Source organism: Elephantulus edwardii, unplaced genomic scaffold (assembly GCF_000299155.1).
Source record: "Elephantulus edwardii isolate Elephantulus edwardi_28Jun2011 unplaced genomic scaffold, EleEdw1.0 scaffold00089, whole genome shotgun sequence".
NCBI lineage: Eukaryota > Metazoa > Chordata > Mammalia > Macroscelidea > Macroscelididae > Elephantulus > Elephantulus edwardii.
Window position 1 is genome coordinate 7,423,301 of NW_006399839.1, and position 22,200 is coordinate 7,445,500.

At 59.6% G+C, this 22,200-nt stretch overlaps 1 protein-coding gene across 1 annotated transcript in view; it reads right to left on the reverse strand.

Moving 5' to 3' along the window:
* ARVCF (armadillo repeat gene deleted in velocardiofacial syndrome) overlaps positions 1–19,119 on the reverse strand; it is a 20,279-nt gene extending 1,160 nt beyond the window's left edge. Inside the window, exons 1-15 of the mRNA XM_006890451.1 lie at positions 18,898–19,119; positions 8,948–9,106; positions 8,258–8,784; positions 6,665–7,164; positions 5,923–6,106; positions 5,210–5,327; positions 4,763–4,934; positions 4,013–4,030; positions 3,118–3,189; positions 1,892–2,019; positions 1,210–1,360; positions 801–999; positions 591–702; positions 412–502; positions 140–193 (exon numbers count right to left, since the gene is read on the reverse strand). Coding sequence (XP_006890513.1) covers positions 140–193; positions 412–502; positions 591–702; positions 801–999; positions 1,210–1,360; positions 1,892–2,019; positions 3,118–3,189; positions 4,013–4,030; positions 4,763–4,934; positions 5,210–5,327; positions 5,923–6,106; positions 6,665–7,164; positions 8,258–8,784; positions 8,948–9,106; positions 18,898–19,107 — 2,695 coding nt within the window. The 5' untranslated portion in view covers positions 19,108–19,119. The remainder of the gene's footprint in view (positions 1–139; positions 194–411; positions 503–590; positions 703–800; positions 1,000–1,209; positions 1,361–1,891; positions 2,020–3,117; positions 3,190–4,012; positions 4,031–4,762; positions 4,935–5,209; positions 5,328–5,922; positions 6,107–6,664; positions 7,165–8,257; positions 8,785–8,947; positions 9,107–18,897) is intronic.
* Positions 19,120–22,200: the final 3,081 nt, after the last annotated feature.

A 22,200-nucleotide genomic window follows, 5' to 3' on the forward strand; every position in this document is an offset into this window, starting at 1 on the left:
TCTAAACTAAGTCTCCAATTCCCAGTTAGCACAGCTGGGGGACCTTCCTTGCAGTACACATCTCACTCCTCCCCACCCTCACCCCCACTTTCCTACCTCCTTGTTATACAGGAGACAAGGAGCTGGCCACTGAGCTCACCTGGCCCCAGCGTATCCATGGGGATCACATCCCGGCTCCCTGATTTCTCACCATCTGCAATATTGGGGTAGACGGGTGACTTGCAGTACCCAGAGGAGCCCTGGCACACAGCGAGCAGTTTTGCACATGGCATCACCCTCGGATGCAGCAACGCTGCAGGAAGCAGGGAAAGAAGGGGCCTCTTCCTAGGACCCCAGTGTCTATAAGTACCATCAGCTTGTGAGGAGGGTGTTTTTGCATTTCCTGCACTACCGCCCCCACCCAGCACTCACCGGTGCTCTTGTCCACCAGCGGCAGCGTGCTATCATCGAAGCCCCCTGGACTCGGCGCCCCTTTGGACCCCTTGGAGGTGGCAGCAGCAGACTGGAAAGTAATGACACGCAGGCGTGGGGTGAGGGTGGTGCTGCTCCTGGGAGGTGACAGGGTGGGGACAGAGGAGTGGACACCTCACCTGGAAGCGGGCCTTGGTCCAGCCGTCCTTCTGCAGGGCGCCACGCAGCTCCTTGTAGCTCCACACCGTCTGCAGCACGTGGGACGCCGCCTTCGCCTCGCGCACCGACTGGCTGTAGCGTCCGGGCAAGTGTCAAAGCCTCCGGCAGGGTCAGCGCCCGGCCCCCCCACCACGCGGCTGCCCGCCCCTTGGGGGACCCGCCCCGCCCACCTGGCCGCGCCCAGGGCCACCAGTGCAGGCACCCCGCGGGCCTGCAGCAGTGAGCGCGCGTTGTCCGGGCTGTCGGACACGATCTCGTGGATGGTGTTGAGCACGGCCACCACGGTGTCTTCCTCCAGCTGGGCCCCGGGCCGCGCCGGCGCCTGCGCATTGCGAACATTCCTCACCAGCTCCGCCATCGCGTAGCTCCCTGGGGGCGGGGCCCAGGCATTAGGACACGCCCCCTCCCGCCCCCTCGAGGACAGTCACACCCAGGCCCGGGCCTCCGGGACGGTGCGGGACGGTCTGGAGCCGGCAAAGCCTCGGAGGCAGGGCCGCACCGCACGGCCCTGTGCAAACTGGGTCCCAGGGCCACCTGCTCCATCCCGCGCCCTGCTTGCGCCCCGGATGGCGTCCTCACCAATGAGGTCCTTGTTGCGCCGGTCCAGCGAGAGGTTGCGCAGGGCGATGGCGACGGCGCGCACCACCTTGTCGGTCTCCGACTGCAGCAGCTCCACGAGCACCGGCAGCCCACGCTCCTTGCGCACCGTGGCGCGGATGTACGTGGCCCACTGCGGCGGGGACAGCACTCAGCGCGGAGCCTCGGCCAGGCCAATGTCATACTGGCACCTCCCACCGCCTGTCCCTCCGGCTCCAGCATCCTCTCCCCTTCCTCAACAGCTCAAGAGCGTCTTCCACCCCACTCCAGCTTCTTTACCCCCTTGGGCACACTTCTAGGTCTTTGTGACCCGCCAAGCCTCATTGAGAGAACTCTGGTGGCTTGGTGTTGTTGTTATGTGCCATGGAGTCGCTTGTGACTCATAGCTCATAGCGACCCCATGGTACAAGAGCTCTAAACGCTGTTCTATCCTGTGCCAACCTCGCCATCTGGTGGCTTAGTGGTAAGGAATTGTGCTGCCAATGAAAAGGTATGTGGTTCGAATCCACCAGCTCTGCAGGAAAAAGATGGGTAATGTCTTCTCCCATGTGATTTGCTGCCTCTGAAAAACCACTGGAGGGTCAGCTATGGGTTGGCTCTGACTCAGTAGTAAACAATAACCCCGCACAGAGTCCCCCTTGGTCCCACCAGACCAGCGGCTCACCGTCCAGTTGCCAGCGCTGAGGTTCTGCAGTGCCCCCGCCGCAGCCTCCAGTGTGTTGAAGTTCCGGCTCTCAGTGAGCAACGACAGATAGAGACGCACCACTTCTGGCTGGTAAAGCAGCTCAAAGCCTGTGTACAGGGGACCCCCAAGCTGGTCACCCCAAACCTCCCTCCTTGTCATTGTCTCCATCATTGCTCCCCTGGCTGGGCTGAGTTGTGACTGGAGATGGGGGTGGTGTAGTCTGGGGATGTTTAACTTTGACTTACCCCTTATGGTTACCCAAAGGGAAAGCATTTCCATTTCACTGAGGGGCAAACTGAGGCTTAGAGAGGAGGCAGTGGGGTCAGCAGAGTGGAGCACCTCAGACTGGCTGAGATACGGAGACTGCAACCGGATCTTAGCTCTAGCAAAACGGGCCCACCCTCCCACGGAACCACTCTTAGCTCCCCAGGGAGCAGGGCTGCCCCAGCCATGATGGGGAAAGGGGTTCAGAGGAAATTCCAAGCCTGCCTGTCCCACGCTGAGGCTCTGTCCAGCACCCTGACCACCTCCTCACACTTCACCAGCCGATGCCATCCTAACGCCCTATGCCTCTCCACACTGGCCTGTCTCGGCTTCCCTTGTTCCAAGTTCCTCCACCACATGCCTTTCCCAGGGCATTTGTCCTGGCTGCTTTTCTGCCAGTAATGAATGCTCCACTCACCGTCCTGGCTGCCGCCTCAGGTTTAGGAGGCCCCCAAGGACCACCAGATACTCTCCCACAGGCAGGATGCCCAGGGCACAGGACCCCAGAGACACAGACCATGTGGACCAGTCAACAGATCTGTGCCTTCATCATCAGCGACCCTGTCCCTCTGGCCACTCCTGCACATTTTCTGGTTCCCAGCCCCCTTGGGCTGAGCCCGAGCTCCTTAACTGACACTGGGTCATGGTAGACTGCTAGCACCCCACCCCCTTGGTCAGCCCTGTTCCAATTCTGGCCCTGCCTCTCACTGTATGACTATGAGTAGATGCCAGGACTCAGCTGCCCCCACTGAAGTGACTTGTAGCACTGGCCTCAATTCATGGCCCTTGTGTGGTGCCCAGGGACAGGATGGTCCTCTGGGGGAACCCGCAAACCATTGAGTCACAGTGCCTCCAACTGATACCCAAGACTCTCTAGGTCTGCCTGGAGGGCCAAAGTACAACTACCTGGACTGGCCTAGACCGTCTGTCCATCCACTCACCTTTGGCAGCCTCAGTTCGCTTGGGCAGATCCAGCGTGTCAAAATTCCTGTCCATCTCACTGTCCTTCTTCCCTGGAAGGGAAGAACAGCGGGAGATGAGGCCACTGAGGGCAGGGGGTAGAGAGAGGCAGGTTGAGGTACAGCACTCTTTGAGCCAGAGGCCAGAGTACCATGTCTAGGACAGAGCACTGAGCCATTGCAATGGTAAGCAATGTGTAGGCTTCAGGCAAGCTGACCAGGAGGTCTGGAGACAGCCCAGCCTTAGCCACGCCACTCAGGACCCTTCCTGCATCAGGTACTGTGTGGGCTTGTCCTTGAAACTTGTGCTGGGCCTTACGTTGCGGCCAGGTGTGAGCCAGGAGCCCAGACTGTGCAGTCCCTGCAAATGGGGACAACTGAAGGGTCTTCCAAGAATCCTTTCCCCAATGGGAACTTCTCTAGGGGTTTAGATGGACTCAGTCCACGAGGTGAGTCCCCACCTGTGCAGCCTCCTCCCAGCTCTCCGCTCTGTCTCAGGCCAGAGTGCTGTTCCTGGGGCTGCTGCCCTGCCTGTCCTCTGTGCTGTCCCTCTGTGAGCTGCACAGTCCCACTCCACACAGGGGGCACTTGTGCGTGATGCGCACACCCCAGCCCTGGGTGGGCTTGGGCTAACGTTACAGAGCAGCAGTGCCTCTCAGCCTCCTAGCCAGTCCAGCCCAACATTCCTACAGCTGTCATGTCCATGCAGTTGCCATGGAGACAGCCACCCAGGCGACGGGGTGGAGCAGGGCCCCCAAGGCTAGGACTGCCTCCCAGAGTCTGCAAGGCCTGCGGTTGTCATGGAGACGACTGGAGCAATGGGACTGGGCTGCCTCTTGGGTGCTAGGACTGGACAGCAGGACAAACAGGGACTCACCTTGGTGGAACCACTCCTCTGGGCGGCCGGAGGAAGCACGGGAAAGAGGAGACGAGGCTGAGCAGGGGTATTGCCCCCCACAGGCCCTCCCAAGGTCTCAAGCTCCCACTGCAGACCCTGGGTCAGGGAGGCGGAGTATGGACCCACCCCCTCAATGAATTCCAGGGGCCAAGTGCCCATAAGCTGGGTAGGGAGTGTGGTGTGTGTGTGGGGGGGGGATATGAGGTCAGAAAGCGCCTGGGCTCGAAGGGAGGGAACTTGAGTGTAGGCAGTGAACGGATGCCACATGACAGCTGAGAATGTAGGTCGCTGGACCCTGCGTTTACAAGCACTGGTGGGAATGGCACCAACATCAGGCCTCGCTCCGGCTGGATCAGAGTTCTGCAGGCCTTGTCAGCAGCCTTTATGTGACCCAGGAACAGCCCAAAAGTGGTGTCATATGCAGTGGCCCAGGCTCACGGGCTTACGGAAGCCTTCTCCCCTGGAGCTGAAGGGGTGAGTTCACAGCACCAGCGACCTTTCCCTGCGAGCCCCCCTCCACCCCCTCAATCTTGATGGGGAAAGGGAAGGTCCTGACCCTGCACGCTGACCCTCTCAGCTGTGTGACCCTGAGTGGTACACCGTCCTTGGCCCCGACGGCCCAGTAGGCTGTCAAAATTTCTGGCCTCTGGCGGCCATGCCTGCCTGGCATGGGTGTGGGGTCCTCATGGCCCAGAGGGTCTGAGCGGCACCCTGGTTTCACCCACCCACCTTTGGCCTTCTTACTGCCGAAGCAGCCCGCGTCGTCTCGCCTCCTGCGCTGGGTGCCTGCAGCACCGCTAGGGGGCGTGGACTCAGCCTCCTGGTACCTCTCAGCCCCCGGCACCTCCTTGTGCACGTGGTAGGACAGGTTCCGCACGATGCACACACAGTTCTCCACCGACTGCAGGGAGAGAGGAGCTGGCGGGGCGGGCTGGGCCCTTAGGAGAGGCTGCTGCGTGCAATGAGGGGACCTGGGGCCCAAACCCGAGGCCTGAGCCAGGAGCACCTCTAGGACACGGCATGGGAGGTGACCACAGGCATAGCCATGCCCGGGCCACCTGGACCTCCTGCCCTTTGTCAAATGTTGAGGGCACTGTCACACTGTGTTTGAAGAGGTCCTTTCACATCCCTGGTGTCACCAACCCACCGATGGCCAGCACATCATGCCCCGCCCACCTTGTTGTCAGTGTCCTTCTTGCCCACGGCCGACTGCAGGGCGTGCAGCAGCGCGTCCACCAGCCCTTCACACTCCCGGAGGCGCCGCCGGGCCTCTGCACCATCCGAGCTCACATTCCTGGGGAGCAACAGCAGATCTGGGGCCCTCGGCGTACCTCGGCACTCCCCAGCCCTCCCCCAGACACCAGCCTCAGAGATCTGCCTTCATCTGTAAAATGGACTCAATGTTCCGCTAGGGCTATGAGAAGCCCACACCCCAGCCTGGCGTGCAGAAACACTGATGCAAAAGGTGGCCAGACCCCTTACAGAGGCCAGGGCTCAGGCCCTCGCCTGGCAACGTGACGGGACAGGACCGATCTGTGCTCGGGTGGGGTTACTCTCAATGCAGGCAGCTCTGAGGGGCTGAAGCAGAGCTGTGGATCGTGTCCTCATGAACAAGAAGGACTTTGGGGACCTATGACCATTGCAGGGGCTCCCCAGAATGGGACGAGGCAAGGGTCATAGGGAAATGAGATGAGGCTCCCAACACAGGCTTGGGCCAGCATCCAAGTGCCTTCTCTCCTGGTTGTCATGGTGATGAGAGTAGGTTGAAAATGGGCAGGGCTTGGAAAGTAGACTAAGGCAAGAGAGGGTGGGGTGCGGCCGAGACATTGACTCCAGCCAGGTTCCTGCCCCCACGTCCCATGCTGTGGACCAAGCCCCCCAGCCCACACCTCAGGCAGCCGGACGTGTTCTTGAAGACGGTTGTCCACTCGGCGTCCCTCGGCTTTGAGTCCTCATTGGGCTCCCGCTCCCAGCCCGAGTGGGGCACAATGACCTCGTGAGTGAGTGTCTGCAGGCCGTGGTCAATGATGACCATCTTCAGGGGCTCATAGGAGGACAGATTCCAGAGGGTGCCTGCACAGTGGGTGGGCCAGTGCTGATGGGGGACCCTCACCTTGGAACCTGCCCCAACCCGCCCTCACTGTCTTCCTGTCCCAGCGCAAATGGGAGTCTTTAACAAAACGCATGAGACCTTAGGTCCCTTCCACCTGGAGGGGAACCCCAGAGGGATTGGGGATGCACATGAGGGTGCTGCCTGCTGCTCCCCATTTCCCAAGCAGGTAGGGGAGATGGGGCTTCCTCCTGGGGCCATACGGATTAGCGAAGGACAGTCACAAGTGGTCACTGAGTTCTACAGAAACTATTCCAGCCAGTGCACCATCAAGCTGATGGGATTGTGGGAGACTGGCCTGAGGGGCTTGTGGGGACACAGGGCAGGTGAGGGGGCCTGCCTGAGGAGCTCAGTCCATGGCAGCAACACTGAAAGTGGGGAAAGATCTGCACACTGGACATGACACCAGGACATGCGGTCTGCAGACTAGCACGAGTGGAACCTGGGGAGCACCACCCCTCCGGGGCCACACCTTGCTGTCCTCTTCCTGGGGAAGCAGGCCTGGCCAGGCACCTGCTCACCTGTCACCAGCTCCCGGACCTCGTTGTCCCGGGCGGCCCGCAGCAGGCGCACCAGCGCGGGCACTCCGCCGCAGTCCCGGATGGCGGCCTTGTTGTCAGTGTCCCGGCCGTAGGACAGGTTGCGCAGCGCCCCACAGGCCCGGCGACGGACCTCCGCCCGCGGGTGGTCCAACAGCGCCACGAGCAGCGGCAGCCCCCGCAGCTGCCGCACCCGCCGCTTAACGCCCTCGTTCTCGAAGCACAGGTGCTGCAGGTAGGCAGCCGCGTTTGCCTTCACGGGGTCCACGGGGTGCCGCAGCATGGCCAGTACCTCGGGCAGCTCAGGGTCCCGCCACCTCGGCTCCTTGCGGGTGCTGTCCACGGACGGGGAGCGCCGCACCACGCGATCCAGGCTGCCCAGGCTGCCCCGCTCGGGCTGCGCCAAGGGCGCTGTCACCGCTGGGAACGGTGGCCGCTCATCCAGCAGCTCACCTCCATCCTCGGCGACGTCCTCGTAGGGCCTGGCGGGCAGGTGGGGCGTCACCATCGGCAGAGCAGCCCTCACCCCACCATAGCCGCCCCTGTGGTTGGGGACTCCCAGGGGGCAGGCCAGGCCAAGCATGCTGCACCCTGCCTGCTGCCAGGAGGAGGTGTGAAGCCACCCGGATGCTGGCCGAGCTGGACACCCCTCCCCACAAGGCCTGTCTCCCTTCTGTAGAGAGGCCCCCTCTTCCTGTGAGTACTGGGACGTGGGTGCAGCATGGCAACCCTCCTTAAATGCAAATGTAGCAGTACTTCCTGGGTAACAGGCAGTGGGGCCAAAGAGTGACGTGTGCCAGGGGCAGGACTCGTTATTGTAATGACAACACTTCCCAGGCTTGCTGAGAGGCCTGGATAAAGTGCTCTTTCAGAGAGAAGGGAGCCACCACATCGACAGCCTCGCCGATCTGGGGTTCCTTCATTGACATGCACCAAAAGGTGGACAAGAGCCTCCTGTTACATTTGCAGGTGTAAATCAGCAGTCACAGGTTAGAGATGCAGAGGGAATGGGGGGAGCAGGGGGACAGGACACAAGGGGCATTTAAGCCACCTGCCCCTCAGGAGAGGAGATGTCTTAGACTCTCCGCAGCCCTGTGAGCTATCATCAAATCCACTTCTCGAGGAAGGGACTGAAGTAAAGGCAAGGTCAGGGGTCTCATCCAAGGTCACTCAGCAGGATCCAGACCCAGCTGTGGTCACGTTTCCACTTGCCAGATAAACAGAGCTGAGAGGACAGAATTAGAGACCGAGTCAGCAAAGGCCAAGAGACACCGTGGCACTCTCAATCGTTTTTGCCCAAGGCCTTCACGGTTGTCTGCCTGGAGGAGAGGCAGCAAGTGCCAGGCACTGCCACTCGCTTCTCACCTGCCCAGACCCACCTGAAATGTGTCTAAGCTTCCTCAGGCTCAGGACCTGCCCTGAAGAAAGCCTGGAGACTAATTCATACTACGGTGTTCATGACTGACTCGCTCTGGCGGCCTGCCTGCTTGTAGACCTGGCTGTAAGCGTGTTCTGTGGTGAGGGCAGGGTAAGGAAGCCTTCCTGGAGGTGGTAGAAAGAGGCAAGGGTGCTCACCTGGCACGGGGGCCTCTCCCACAGTCTGGCCTCCGCCGTGCGGTGGTGCCGTAGTCTGGTTCCAGGTCAGGGCCCCCTTCATCATCAGCGGCCAGGCTGCGTGTGTCGTCTTCCAAACCATACGGCTCTGCCTGGAAGCGCTCAGGCAGGGAGCGGCCGCCGGGCAGCGCAGGTTCAGGGCCCGGTGGGAAAGGCTCCCTTCGGCCCGGCAACGTGAAACAGCCATCACAGGGGCCTGGACCTAGTGGGCCACCGCGGGGCGGCCGCATGCCCAGCCCTCGGGACAGGCTGCCATAGCTGGGTACGTCACGGGCCTCCAGGCCATCGGGGAAGCCTGCCCCGCCACCGAGGTAGGCACGGGAAAGTGTGGCGGCTGGGCCACCGCCACGGAGCAGGAAGTGCTGGTCCAGGGGGCCGTCGGCGAAAGGACCCAGCGGGGGCCCGCCGTCCAGCAGCGGGAGGCCATCTGGGCCCACGGGCACCTGGCGCACTGTCCGAGTGGTCACTGTCTTGACTGTTTTGGTGACCTGGAAGACAGGCGGGCAGTAGGCAGCCTAGGAGGCCTGAGTATTGCGTGGGCAGCCGGGCTTCTGCTAGAACAATGGGGGTTTCGGGGGCTGGTGCCCGTGCCCCCCTGGAGATGGGGCAGCTGTAGCCCTGCACTGTCCATCCACCTGGACCTGGCTGTACCTTGGTCTCCGTGCGCCGTGTCGTGCCATCTTCAGACGTGACAATGGACACGTGAGAGGTGGGTGTGCCAGGGTCTTCCTCAACTGTCACCGTCTCCTCCAGCACCTCAGGTGCCTCTGGCATGGTGGCCAGTGAGACCTGGCTGCCTGGGCTCTGCTCCTGGGGGGAAATGGGTGAGCATCAGTGGGGTATGACCTCCTCAGCTCACGCTGGCCCCTCTGCCAGGAGTGTCCGTCTCTTTTCCCCAGTGTCTCCCCTCCAGGAGACCACCCAACTTCAGGGCTTCTCTTACCTGAAGCAGGTAAGGAACATGCTCTGGCCCCCCTAACCCTTAGACTGTCACCCCACCCCAGGGCCTCCTCAGGCAGAGGGGCAGATGAGGCTGGGGTCACAGTGAGGGGCAGTATGGGGCGGCCCTCTCCCAAGGGTCCCTGGCAGGTGGATCATGGGCCACTTCCTGGCCCCACTGAGGACCAAGTGCGAAGTAGATCAGGGCTTTTAGCGATGATCTGAGCACTTCTGGTGAGACGCTTCCTGGGCATGCCCACATTCCTGCCCCTATGCCTGTCAGATGTCCTCACAGGACAGAAATACCCCTGCTCTCAGAAAGCCCTGTGTATGAACACCACCAAAATATTCTTCTTCCAGCTGGACACTCTTGGGCATTAGGTGGGTGGGGCCTATCTCTGCCTCAGGCAGAAGGCTTGGACACCCGTTTTCCGTGAACCTGAGTGGTATATTGAAGCCCAAAGAAGGTGGGTTCCAGCTTAAGTCGCTCAGCTGGCCCTTGGGGGGATTCCACCGTTCCCCTCACTCTCCTGAGGGATCCACAAACTCTGGCCCAGCCCCATTCCTGGCCTACAGCCACCTGGCCACTGTCCCTGAGGGGACTCATGAGGGTGGCATTCCACACAAAGCAGCTGTGGACGGATGTCCTCCTGAGGCCCACACGTGCCTACTGGCCAGACTTGCTCGTGGGGAAACTGAGGTGCAAAGATGACCCAGTCCACATCAGAGCTGGGCTGGACCTCTACTGCGCTCAGGGCTGTTGGGGGACAGACTGGGCCTCTGATCACACAAGCTCCCAGCCCCCGGGTGAGGCCCAACCTGCCACAGGACGGGCATCAGGCCAGGCAGTCGGAAATCCCAGACCATGGTGGGTAGTGGGAAATGCCAGACCAAGTTGGGTAGGTGGCCAGTGGCAGGGGTGGGGCACAATCCCAGGCAGCCTGAGCAGGACAAAGGCTGTACCTAGAGGGTGAATCACCCATCTGGGCCCTCAGGCCAGAGGCCTAAACAGACACCAAGCTGAGGCCCAGGGAGGCCTAACCACCAAAGAAGTCAGCAGCATCAGCCGGGCTTTTGAGATAGTATTCTGTCCCTGTCTCGGCTCCAGAGGGTTGGGGGGGCAGGCACTCAGGGCTCCCCTCAGGGACTCTACAGAACACCAGGGGACCCACAGAGGTGCCCACCTACAGGTCAGTGTCCAACAGCGAGGTCAGCTGAGATGGATACTGCTGAATCCTCCTGAAGTGCTCAGAATGTGAAGCCCGCCCCAATGATGCCTGACTCCCCCAGTCACACGCAGTGCTGAGGTTCTGGGCCCAATCACCTCGAAAGGCTCTTCTGAGAAGGAAGAAAAAGGCTACCAAGTGTACTTCACCCTTCCTCCAGAAGCAGGGCCTCAGGGGACTGGGCACAACTTAGAGATGGGAGACGCTGAGGCCCAGCGGAAGGCAGGGGACTTATCCAGAACCTCGCACACTGCTAACGGGATTCCAGACATCTGCAGGGAAGTGGACACTGCCCCATTGCACGGAGGCCTCTTAGCAACACTCAGCCCCCGTGGCCCACAGTTGTAGCATGCAGACCTTTGGAGAAGGGAACACGGCCCCCAGCAAAGAAAAGTGAACTGAGGCCCAGACTAAGGGGGCATGCTGGCAGGCTGCCAAGCAGGGGCCCTGGGCTCCCTTCTGACCTCTGAGAGCCCTGGAGAGCCTGGATGACTCTGGCTCAGGGACAGTCTGGCACTGCTGGAGGCTCAACTTCGCCATCCACACTTGGCAACTGTGTCAGGCTATCAACTCTCTGCTGGGCGCTGGGAGTCAAGTCAGAGCTCAGGGAGGGATGCGGGAGGAGAGAATGGGCAAGAGAGGGCTTCAGGTGGCACCCTGGAGGGGGGGACACAAGAATGGCATAAGGGTGTTGCCTAGGACACTCTGCCTGGGGGACTGGCCCTTGAGTAAATTTGCATACATTTGCATGCATTCCCAGGGAAGAAGACCCTAGCCCAGGGGCCAGGCAGTGGGGAGAGTGCATGGAGGTGGGCGCGGCACACTAGGACCTCAATGCCACTCTGTGGTCTAGATCATTCCTCCCAGTTTGGCCTGCAGTGAGGGTCCACAGCATGCAGAATTAAGGGGCCAAGGAGCCAGGGCGGGGGCGGTCCAGGGAACCAAGGAAGGCCTCACAGCAAGGCCTGCCTATCTTATAGCATCGCCCAGCAATACCTAGCCTCAGGATCCCAGTGCCTTGAGAACACCGAAGCCCCAAGAGCCCTGCTGGCAGATGACCTCAGGGAGCTAAAAATGGGTAATGACTTCACCCAGGGGGTGGGATCGGATGGTGAGCCAGCTGATCACAGGGCAAGCCCGGCCCGCGTAGACATAGCCACACGCACGGAGCACACGCCCTGGGGCACCGCACCTGGCACACACACACCCCCACACAGAGCCAAGGATCCACGTTTACGTGTATACCAGGTCCCTCAGGCAAGGATGCATGCATGCACATATGTGCAGGGGCACCCCAAGTGGGCACACATACAGAGCCGCACGGGCACCAGAAGTGCCATACACACCTGGGTGCAGTGGGTGCACACACACATTCACACGTGCACATACACCTGGCCTCTCAGGCACAAGGGTGCCAGCATGGGAGCGAGTCCACTGTCTGTCACACATGGGTGCCTGAACACACGCACGGCCATTCCTACACACACATCCATGCACCAGATCCCTCAGGTATGAAGAGGCGTACACACGTGCCAGCCCGGCACACGTTCCTCGGCAGGTCGGTCTGCATGTCCCCCTAAAGGCATCCCAAGCACACTGATGCCCACTGTTCACGGCACACTGACATGCACTCACAGCCTTTACCCACACGTCCAGACTGTTCTTCACTTCAGGGTCTCTAGCGCAGGGATGGAGGCCACCCACTCCCTCAGTTACTGTTAAGTCTCCATTATGGGGCTCTCAGAGCCAGGAACAGATAAGGAAACTAGGGTCCTCTCACATCTCAGGCCTCTGGGTGGGGACTGGACTGCTGGCCGGCAGCCAGCACAGTGGGGGCCTCCTGAGGCGGCAGATGCCTGTCTGGCTCCTATGTTCTGTTCCAAGGCCCCACGTCCACATCGACTTGCCCAGGCCCACCAGAAGGACCCTTCACCCTGCAGCCCAACAGCCCCTGCCCCAGGCTGGCTGGTGAACCACTCCCCAGATAGTGGGGACAATGTGTCAGCCACTCTATCACTTCATCCCCTTCCCCTATCCCAAGTCCTGCCAATTCCTGTCAATTGTCCAGGTGCCCCTGGTCCGGCCCTGGTTTCATCCTCACTCCTCTTACTGGGACTAGGGTCCCATCCTCTTAGCCTGGACTCAGGCACCCAAAACCAGCTTGTGGCTTATACATCCTGGTCCTCTCAGTCCCTGGGCCTACACGTTCCTGAGAGTTCTCTTCAGCTTGGTAGAGGGGTCAGCTCCCAAACTGAGGCTAGAGAATCAGAAAAACCAGTCCCCAAGCTCAATCACTCACAGACCCTCCTGCTCCCCAAGGGGTCCCTGGAAGTACAATCACAGATTCAATCACATCAGCAACAGATACTCCTTGGGCTCAGTTTTTCCACCCGGATACAGGGCCAACAGAGAGCCAGGAAAAGCAAGAAGTAGATGAGACATAAAGGGACTTTCCTCTGGGCATGTGGAGGGGCCAAAGAGAACAAGTTTGGCCCCTAGGCGGGCCAGGCTGGGGTCCTGCAACACGCATGCGTGCATCCCGCCTGGACTTCTGCATAGTGGCAGATAGACCATAATGGTATGAGCCTAAGCTGCATACGCAGGACAGGTTAAGGCAAGTGTGTGTGTGTGTGTGGGGGGGGGGGGCTCTTCTCATCCCAGATTCCTAGAAAAAACACAAATGACTGTCACTGAGTGACACAGGCTTCAAGTCCAGGACAAGACAACCAAGTGCCTTCTACCGGGCAGGGTGTGTTAACCAGCACACACACACACACACACACACACACCCCTTCTTCCTCTGTAGCCACAGCTCCTGACCACCTTCTGCTGGGCAGGAAGTTGAGGCCAGCATAGCAGCAGGTCCACCTGTCTGGGTGTGGCTCTGCCCCAGGCCACCTTGGCCCCCTGCAGAGAGAGGCCACGGGTGGTGGGCACCTAGACGGCTTAAGGAGCAAAGCTGGGCTTGGGGTTTCCCCAACTTATGCCCTCCCCAAATCTAGCCAGATAGCGCATTGGTCAAGCTGTTACTAGAACATCCCCAGTGTTCCCCACTGGACCCTACACCTCAGGGGTGGTCAGCTGCCAGCCCAGCCCAGGTAGACAGGTGAGTTGTGTGATGAAGCCTTCCTTCCACCAGAGGCCCTGGGCATGTTTCCTGTGCCCCAGGCTCCCAGCTGTTAAGGGACACCCTAAAACCCCTCTGACCACAGGGCTAGACACACACACCCTCACCACACCATGCAGGACGGTCAACTCTGTCCCTGCTTCCACGGGACCCCTCCCCTCCCATATGGCACATGGTCTCCTCTCACGTGCACTACTCTACAGAGGGGGGTTCTCAACGCCCTAGGAGTTCCTTTGCGGGTCACTGGAAGCAGGGTTCACTCTAGCGGTGTGGAGGCGAGGGGGGAGAAGCCAGGGAGCGCTCAGGAAGCAGGACCTGAGCTGGGATTCCCTCTCTGGCTGCAGGTTCCTTCCTTCACTGAGAAGGGCTGCCGGGAAGAGCCCCCTGGCACCTGTCCTGGGTACCCGCTGGGGGCGCGTCCACAAGGTCTTGGCTTCTCTCCATGCTAGGACTCTGGGGCCGTGGACCCCCACACTCGGCCCGCGGGGAGGGGTCCCAGGGACTCTGCAGCCCCGCCTCCCGCCTTGGACACCCCTCCAGGGCTGGCCCACCCCTTGCTCTGCACACCCCCAGGGCGCGCTGGCGCTGGCCTCCGACCCCAGGGCCTGACGCAGCCAGATCGGAGGCGCAGACAATAGCAGCCTCTGGCCGATAGCTCCGCAGCAAAACAAAAGCGAGTCCTCCCAGGAAGGCCGGCGCCGCCCTCGGCCGCCAGGGACCCCCCCACTGGACCCTAGGGACAGCGCCCCCCTTGTGCCCCGCACCAAGTTCCAGCCAACCTGTCTGAGTTCGGCCGGCATGAGGCCGGGCTCCGCGGGGCTCCTCGGGGCGGCAGGCTGCGGCGCGGTGCACCGAGCTCGGCTCTGGAGCTTCGGCCACTCGGGCTCCACGGGCTCGCTCCCCACGGGGGCGGAACTGGCGGCGGTCACCGGGAGCAGCCAATCGGGAGGGGCCGCGCCCAGGCTGGGCGGGGCCGGGACCGCCCCCACCGGGCACGGGGCGGGGCTCCGCAGCCTGGGCGGGGCTGGGGTCGTCCCCACACACAGGGCCGAGCTCCTGTGCACTTCCAGTCCCTTTTCCCCTTGGATGCTTGTTTTTTGCCAAGTGACCGTCCAGCTTCCAGTACGTGGGCGCACAAGCCCCTTCCTGCCTGCTCCCTGGAGCCAACAGGGTCTCACATGCTGAGAAGCACAGGGCAGGGTGGCTCTAGCTCCCTGGACACACTGGCTGCTCATCTGGCTGTGACACTGTGGTCAATGAGACATTAAAGGTATCACCAGCACTGCAGGGTTCTGCCTGTGGGGGGGTCCCTCAGGTCTCCCCAAAGTCAGACCCCTCTCCATGGGATCTTAAGAAAACCTTCCCACATGGTAGCCCAGGGTCTCCTGAGGGTGATGAAAGCCATTCAAATGGAAGAGGAGGAACTGCTGGGTGACCCAGGGCCAGCCAGGTACCTTCTCTGGCACATGAGGGCTGAGCTGGCCTCAAACTGTCCATCCTCCACGTCTGTGGTCTCCCTGGGAGGGCAGTAGGTCCTGGCATGCACTGTCTGGGTTCTCCTATTGAAGTGCACCCCAAGAGGCTGACATAAACATACAGCTTTACCCAGAAAGGCAGACTCGTGGCTGCTTCTACACCACAGATATGGAAACAGAGGTCAGATATGGAAATGGATGTTGGAGATGGGCAGAGCTGGGTCAGCCTGGGGGAATCTCAGGGAAGGGCTTATACTAGGGCCTCCAACCTCACAGCCACCTCATATCAGATTCTGCTGGGGCCACTCTACCACCACAAGTGCCACTGCTCAGGCCACGAAGTCCACACGCTCAAGTACTCTGCGTGTCCACTCTCCCATAAGGCTATTTCCCCAGGTGCCCATGGAAGACATGGCCTTGAATTCTGAGGAGCTGGACTGGACCACTGTCCTGAGGAATGGAGTCAAGATGCTTCTGTTGGAGCCATTTCTGTCTTCACTGCTATTGCAGCACCACGATGGATGGAGAAGAGATTGAGGTTGTTAACAATTTCAGCTTGCTCGGCTCCACAATCAACACTCTTGGCACCAGCAGTCAGGAAATCAAAAGATGAATTGCATTAGGTAAATCTGCTGCTTATAAGCACCAGAGTGCTTATACGAAATATGTCAGTCTAGAGACTAAGGTGCACCTGATCCAGGCTGTGGTCTTCACAATTACTTGTTATGCATCAGAGAGCTGAAAAATGACAAAGAATGGCAGAAGAATTGATGCCTTCAAGTTGCGGTGCTGGAGAAGAGTCTTGAACATACCATAGGCCACCAAGAGAACTAACAGATCTATCTTGGAGTGAGTGAAACCAAGTTTCTCCTTGGAGGTTAGGATTTTGAAGCTCCATCTCACATACTCTGAGCATGTGGCCAGGAGGGACTGATTCTTGGAGAAGGACACCATGCTCGGAAGGGTGGAGGGACGGCGCAGGAGAGGAAGACCCCAGATAAAATGGATTGATACAGTAACTAGGGCAATGAGAGTAGGTGTGTCAGAGTCAGTGAGACTGGCTCAGGATAGAGCAGGCTGAGAGTAGGTGTGTCAGAGTCACTGAGACTGGCTCAGGATAGAGCAGGCTTCACAGTTGTTGAACATAGGGTCACTATGAGTCTCAGGCAACTCAATGGCACATAACAACAACAATGCCCTGCCATGATTCAGGCCACAGTCTTTTTCATCACTTGCATCTGAGCACACTGGACAATGAATAAGGATGACAGAAAAGAAACTCTGTCTCTGGGTTATGGTGTGGGAGAAGACAGTACCAAATATTCCACAGACAGCCAAAAGAAACAGACAGATATGTCTTGGACTTTGAGCACATGGCTGGGAGAAGCTATTCCTTGGAGAGAGACATCATGCTTGGAAAGAAGGGCGGTCAGCAAAAGAAAGGAAGGCTCCCAACAAGATGGACTGACACAGTGACTGGAGCAATGGGCTCAAGTGTGTCAGAGATGATGAGGATGGCACAGGACAGGACAGGGCTCAGATTTGTGGTTCACAGGGTCGCTATGATTGTACTTGACTCGATGGCACCTAACAACATTGTCCTGCCGTACACCCACACTGAAAGGGGTAAAACAGCCTCCAAGCGAGATCCCCTCCCAGCCCAGCTCCAGTATGAGAGCCTTTTCTCTGGAGGCTGAAAGGCAGGCAGGTGGCCAGGACATGGAACAGTCCAGGCAGGGCACACATATCATCGGTGACCAGTGGCTCCCAGCTGCCCAACTTGTACCCTCGCCCCTGAATACTCCCTCCAGCCTCTCAGACTCTGGCTGGCCTTGACTCCAGCAGCTGTATGACCACCACACCAGCCCTGTTGGTATTCAAGCCCACCAGTTCCCAGCAGCCCTGTGACTCCCCAGATAGGTAGGTCACCAGGCACCTCCCGCAGAGATTAATCTGGGAAGCAGGTTTGGCATCGAGGCTACAGGTCTTGGCCAGCCCTAGTGCTCCCTGCTGTAGGGCCAGGCCGAGGGGGCCCCGCCTCCTCCAGTGTCCCCAGAAGCCTGGTCAGTGCAGCTGGTGTCCTGGGAACACATGCTCACTCCATTCCCAGACTGGGAAAACTGCCTCCCCCAGAGAGACAGAAAAGCTGGCGGGCAGGGAGGGGCAGCAGCCTGGGGCTGTGAGGTCTATAACCCCTGGAGGCCAGGGCTGCCCCAGGCTGTGGGAACATCTCCCAGCCAGGGCACTGACCCTCTGCGGCGCCATCTGTGGGCTGGAGGCTAGAGCCTGTTCTGGTCCAGATTAAGGAACAGAGCATCTGGTGCCTGGGTGGAGGTCTTGGGGTCACTGGCTGCCACTGTCCTCATGCAGGACCGCCAGTGTGTCCTCTGCTTTGGAGTGCCTGGAGTCTGGGGGGCAGCAGACTGGCCATTGCATTTAGGCCCGCTCCGGTCCTAAAACCAGCCTCCTTTGAGCCATGTGTACACACACACACACACACATACACACGATCTCTCAGCACAGGGGGGCTTGGGAAGGATCACTCTTCAATAGGTCTGCCCTGTCAGCGGGACCTGGGGGCCTCTGAAGGTGGGGTGCTAAGGGAGAGTTCCAACTGACATCTATGCTGGGCTGCACGCTTTAGAAGGATCATGAGAGTAGACATAAGGACTGTTACCTACTCCACTGAAGAGACAAGGTCACTGAGGGTCAGAAGGGTCCCTTGTCCCATACTCCCCAGTAGCCTGACGCAGGCTATTACTTCTAAGGCCCACTTCCACTGCTGAGCTGACACTCATATGCTCAGCCACTGGGCCATCCTCAGCCCAGATCTCGCTTTCTCTCCAGCCACAAAAGACACGGGCTGCCCCCAACCAGTGGTGTGTGTGCCAGACATGGTGCTGCCGGCCAACAGCAATGCCCTTCTGCAGTCAGAACCATGTGGGACTAGGGAGAGTGTGGGTGGTGAGGGGGGATGCTGGGAGGAAGCCTGGCTGTCTGGTCTGCTGCCCAGGGAGCTGAGTCAGGGAAACCAAGGCACTCATTGCGCGGTCCTCTAAGATCGCTCTCCAAGGAGTGGACACGGCAAGCCATGGCTCCCCAGGTCTCTGAATCAGGTGGCAAAGAGGAACAGCAAGAGGAGATGTGGAGGGGGGCCCATGCTGACTACCCCAGCCCCAGGCTTTGGTCTCCCGATGGGGGGACAGCATATGCAGTTAAGAACACCAAACACTGAGCGCTTCACGGTTTTTCTTTCCACCCTTGCCACCCCGTGAGCCAGGTGCCACCACCCATGTTTGCAGATTAGGGTGCTGGGGTACAACAGGCGGTGGAGAGCATCCAAAGAGCCTTCCTCCTGAGTGTGCACCCCAACTTCATAGCTCAGAGTGTCCAGCTAAGAGCAGGCACACGGTTCCACACCTCCTGAGCTGAGAACTGATCCCTGAGCCCAGACATGGAGCAGCGGCCGGCAGGGAAACGGACTCCCAGCTCACTCTCTGAGCTGCAGGTGGAGCCTGGGGACATGGTGGAGTCTTTCCTCGGGGTGACCCACCCACAGGTTGTGTGAGACACCTAAAGGCAAAACTCTCCCATCCCGTGCTGACCACTGAACCACCCAGCCTCCTCAGCTGCCTTGCTGGAAAGTGTTGTTCTGCAGGACAGGCCTGTTTGTCACATGCGACACGGGACATCCAACCTCCTGGCACGGGTGTGTGTGAACCGTTTTGTTCTCCAGTCCCATGGGCCCCACAAGTTTTATGTTTACCAGCTTGTGGGTCCACTAAGGTCCCCCCGATTGTTTTCCTTACCTGGTTGTTTCCACTCTTCCCTTACCTGTAGGACCAACTGCTGCCAGGCCATTGACAAGGGCTGCCCACAGCCTATGCCACCACTGCCCATGCTGGGCTGCTGGGCGCGCTCCAGCTGCAGGGCAACATGGCGTCGCTCCTGCTCCAGCGCCCGCGTCAGCCTCTCGAAGCGCGCCTCCTGCTCCTTCACCGAGGCCAGGATGCTGGCTGCCGAGTGCACGTTGCAGTCCTCCATGGCCGGTGCACCTGCCAGCTGCAGATGAAGCAGAGCAAGGTCAGGCTGGCCTGGGTGGAGGCCTGGCAAGGCCATCATGGGAATTCCCTCCCCTTTCCCTGCGGAGCATCAGACTCGGCTTAAAAGCAGAGCATCCAGCTTTCTGGAGAGACGCTGCATTGATTGAATTCTAAATTAAAAGCCATTAATCCGAGGCTGCCGGAAGCAGCCAAGCTCACTCCCCACAGGGCATGGCCTTGGACCTGGGTGCTTCTGTCTCCTGCCAGACCCAGGGGACCCATTGGCTAAGGGTGGCGCTCTGTTGGTAGGGGTAGGGAAAGCCGATGGGAACAACTTCATGCAGCCTCTCAAGGCCTCTGCTGTGCACAGCACATACCAGCTCGCCCATCGCACAGAGCCCAGCACGCCCCACCTCGGAGAGGCAGAGGATGAGGCCCAGAGAGAGAGCAGGGCCTCGTTCTCGGCCACCGAGCTGGCTGCATGTGCAGAGGGTGAGCAGCTGTCCCATGGGTGTGCAGGCACACAGAGAGGTGTAGGGGCGGGGCACAGAGGAAGCTGGCCAACCCACCCACCAGTGAGGCCTTGGCCAGGCCCAGGCTCTCTGGGCTCCAGTCCAGCTTTGCCCCAGAGGGCTCCAGAGACCCATGGCGGGGTGGAGAGATGGCGGGAGTGGCAGAGGCTTGGCAGAGGCAGACACACACCAGACTCTTCCTCCTCGGCTCCCCAGCATGTTTGTTTTTTATGGACAAGACACAGCCGACACGAGTGCGCAGAGTGTGGGCCCCGAGGCCACACGGCTGAGCGCACATGCTCAGTGTGGGGCACAGGGCCAGGCTGCTTGGGGCCTCACCCCAGCCCAGTTCATCACAGTGTGAGGTTCACACCACTGGATGATGGGCCCCCTGAAAGAATGTGGAGACTTCAGGGAGGTCAAGTGGCCCGGTACAGGCAAGGAGACACCGTATATAGCACTGTGGGTGCAGGTGTCTGAGGTGCGCAGCTGACTGGACGGTGTGGGGCTGGCTGGAAGGGGCGCTGCTGGGCTTGGTCACCCCAAGGCTGGTGGGACCAGGGACCCAACTGGAGGTATGAGTGCACCTCTATGGTGCTGGAACAACCACCGCACCAAGACAGCTGAGCAACCAATGTCCAGCAAAGGCAAGAGGCCAGCATAGCCCCAGAAACTGGACTTCACTTCCCCAGCACCTGTCACACAGATAAAACTGTTGCCGTGTCCTTTTGGGGACGCCAATGCCAACGAAAGATCAGTTGTTCTGTCCACACAGCTGGGGGTTGAGGGAAGGCGGTGGGAGCGAGGTGCGGGCTGGGCACAGAGGCGGGCTGGGCATGGCACATCCACAGTCAAAGACATGGAGCACACACACGTGCCCCCACGCTGGGTCTTGGTATAGAGCAAGGGGGTCTGAGCCCAAGAGGGCGAAGAGAGGCCTTCCTCCATGGGAGCACAGTATACGGGAGGGTGGGGAGAGGTAGCAGACACAGGTCACCCCGAGTTTCGGCCTAGTCTTCTTGGCAACCTCAATCCAACCACAGTGGAGCCCTGGAACCAAGGGGTGGTACATGAAGGGAAGCTGCTCTTGGGTTGCGTCCAGGCTGTACAAGGCGGGGAGGGGGGTGTGGGTCTTGGAGGCAAGGAACAGAACTCAGGACTCAGAGGCAGCTGCTGGCTGAAAAGGGGTGCAGTGAATTCTGGGGGACAAAGACCGGGGCTCAGAAGCAGCTACTGGCCATGATGGGGATAGTGAGAGGACTGGGACACAGGGGCAGCTGCTGGATGAGGAAGGAACCAACCGTGTTAGTGTGGAAGACAAGTCCTGGGGGACAGGGACTGGCACTCAGGGGCGGCACCTGACCACACTGGGGAGTGGGGAGGTGAGTCCTGGGAGGGCATCAGGACCCGGGATAGCTGCTATGGGTCCTGTCTGACATCAGAGCCCACCTTGGGAGGGCTGACGACTCTAGCGCAGGCCCAGCTGCCACGTCACCTGCCCTGAGTCAAGCATATCTGGTCTCTGGATCCCAGAAGACCGGCCCTGACATCATACCACGGAGGCGACCGGGCCACAGGAAGAAGGTGACCAACCCCACACCCACCTTCCTATGATTGCCCAGTCTGGCTTAACTGGAGCTAAGTGGCAATGTGTCTACTTGGCGACACTCCAAACTATGACCAGTTCAGGGAGAGCGCCCCGGAAGCTCCCCTCACAGGGACCCCAGTCCTGAGCCCACACCCTGCTTCATGGACCAAAGATGCACCCGTCCGCCTGCCCACAGGTGGCAGGAGCCCAGTCCACAGATCCCAGCAGCCCTCTGGCTGCACATCTGTCATTGTTAGAAGCCATGGAGCCAAGTTTAACTCACAGCGACACTACAAACAACAGACCTGAACCTTGTCCTCTCCTGTTCCATCATCATTTCGAATGCACTTGAACCCCTGCTGCAATCACTGTGTCAGTCTTTTCTCCTTGAGGGTCTTCCTCCCTTTCGCCGACCTCCACCTTTCCAAGTATGATGTCCCTCTCCAAAAAACAGCCCCTCCTAGTAACACGCCCAAAGTATGTGAGATGAAGCTTCGCCGTCCTTGCCTCCAAGGCTCTGGCTGCACTTTCCCCAAGACACATCTATGTCTCTTGGTAGTCCATTCACTACTGTTCCCCAACATCACAATGCAAAGGCATCAATTTTTCTTCTGCCATCCTTATTCACTAGACCCCCTTCTTCCCCTCCTGGCCTCCTTGGGGTCCAGAGCCTTGCCCAGAAGCACAGGTGGGTACAGGGTACCCCAAGCTGGCCTCAGAGGGCTGGTTTCCTCATGGAATAACTAAGAATGCATTTTTTTATATTAACACATAAATACGTGATGATATGGCAGGGGAATGCAAAATATGCACCCATTTTTTAGGATTGCTAAAGAAACGGGGCACAGGAGAGGAAGACTCTCAATGAGATGGATCAATTCTGTGACTAGGGTGGTGGGAATGAGTGTGTCAGAGACGGCAAGGTTGGCACAGGATAGAGCAGCGTTTAGGGCTCTTGTACATGGGGTCACTATGAGTCGCAGGCGACTTGATG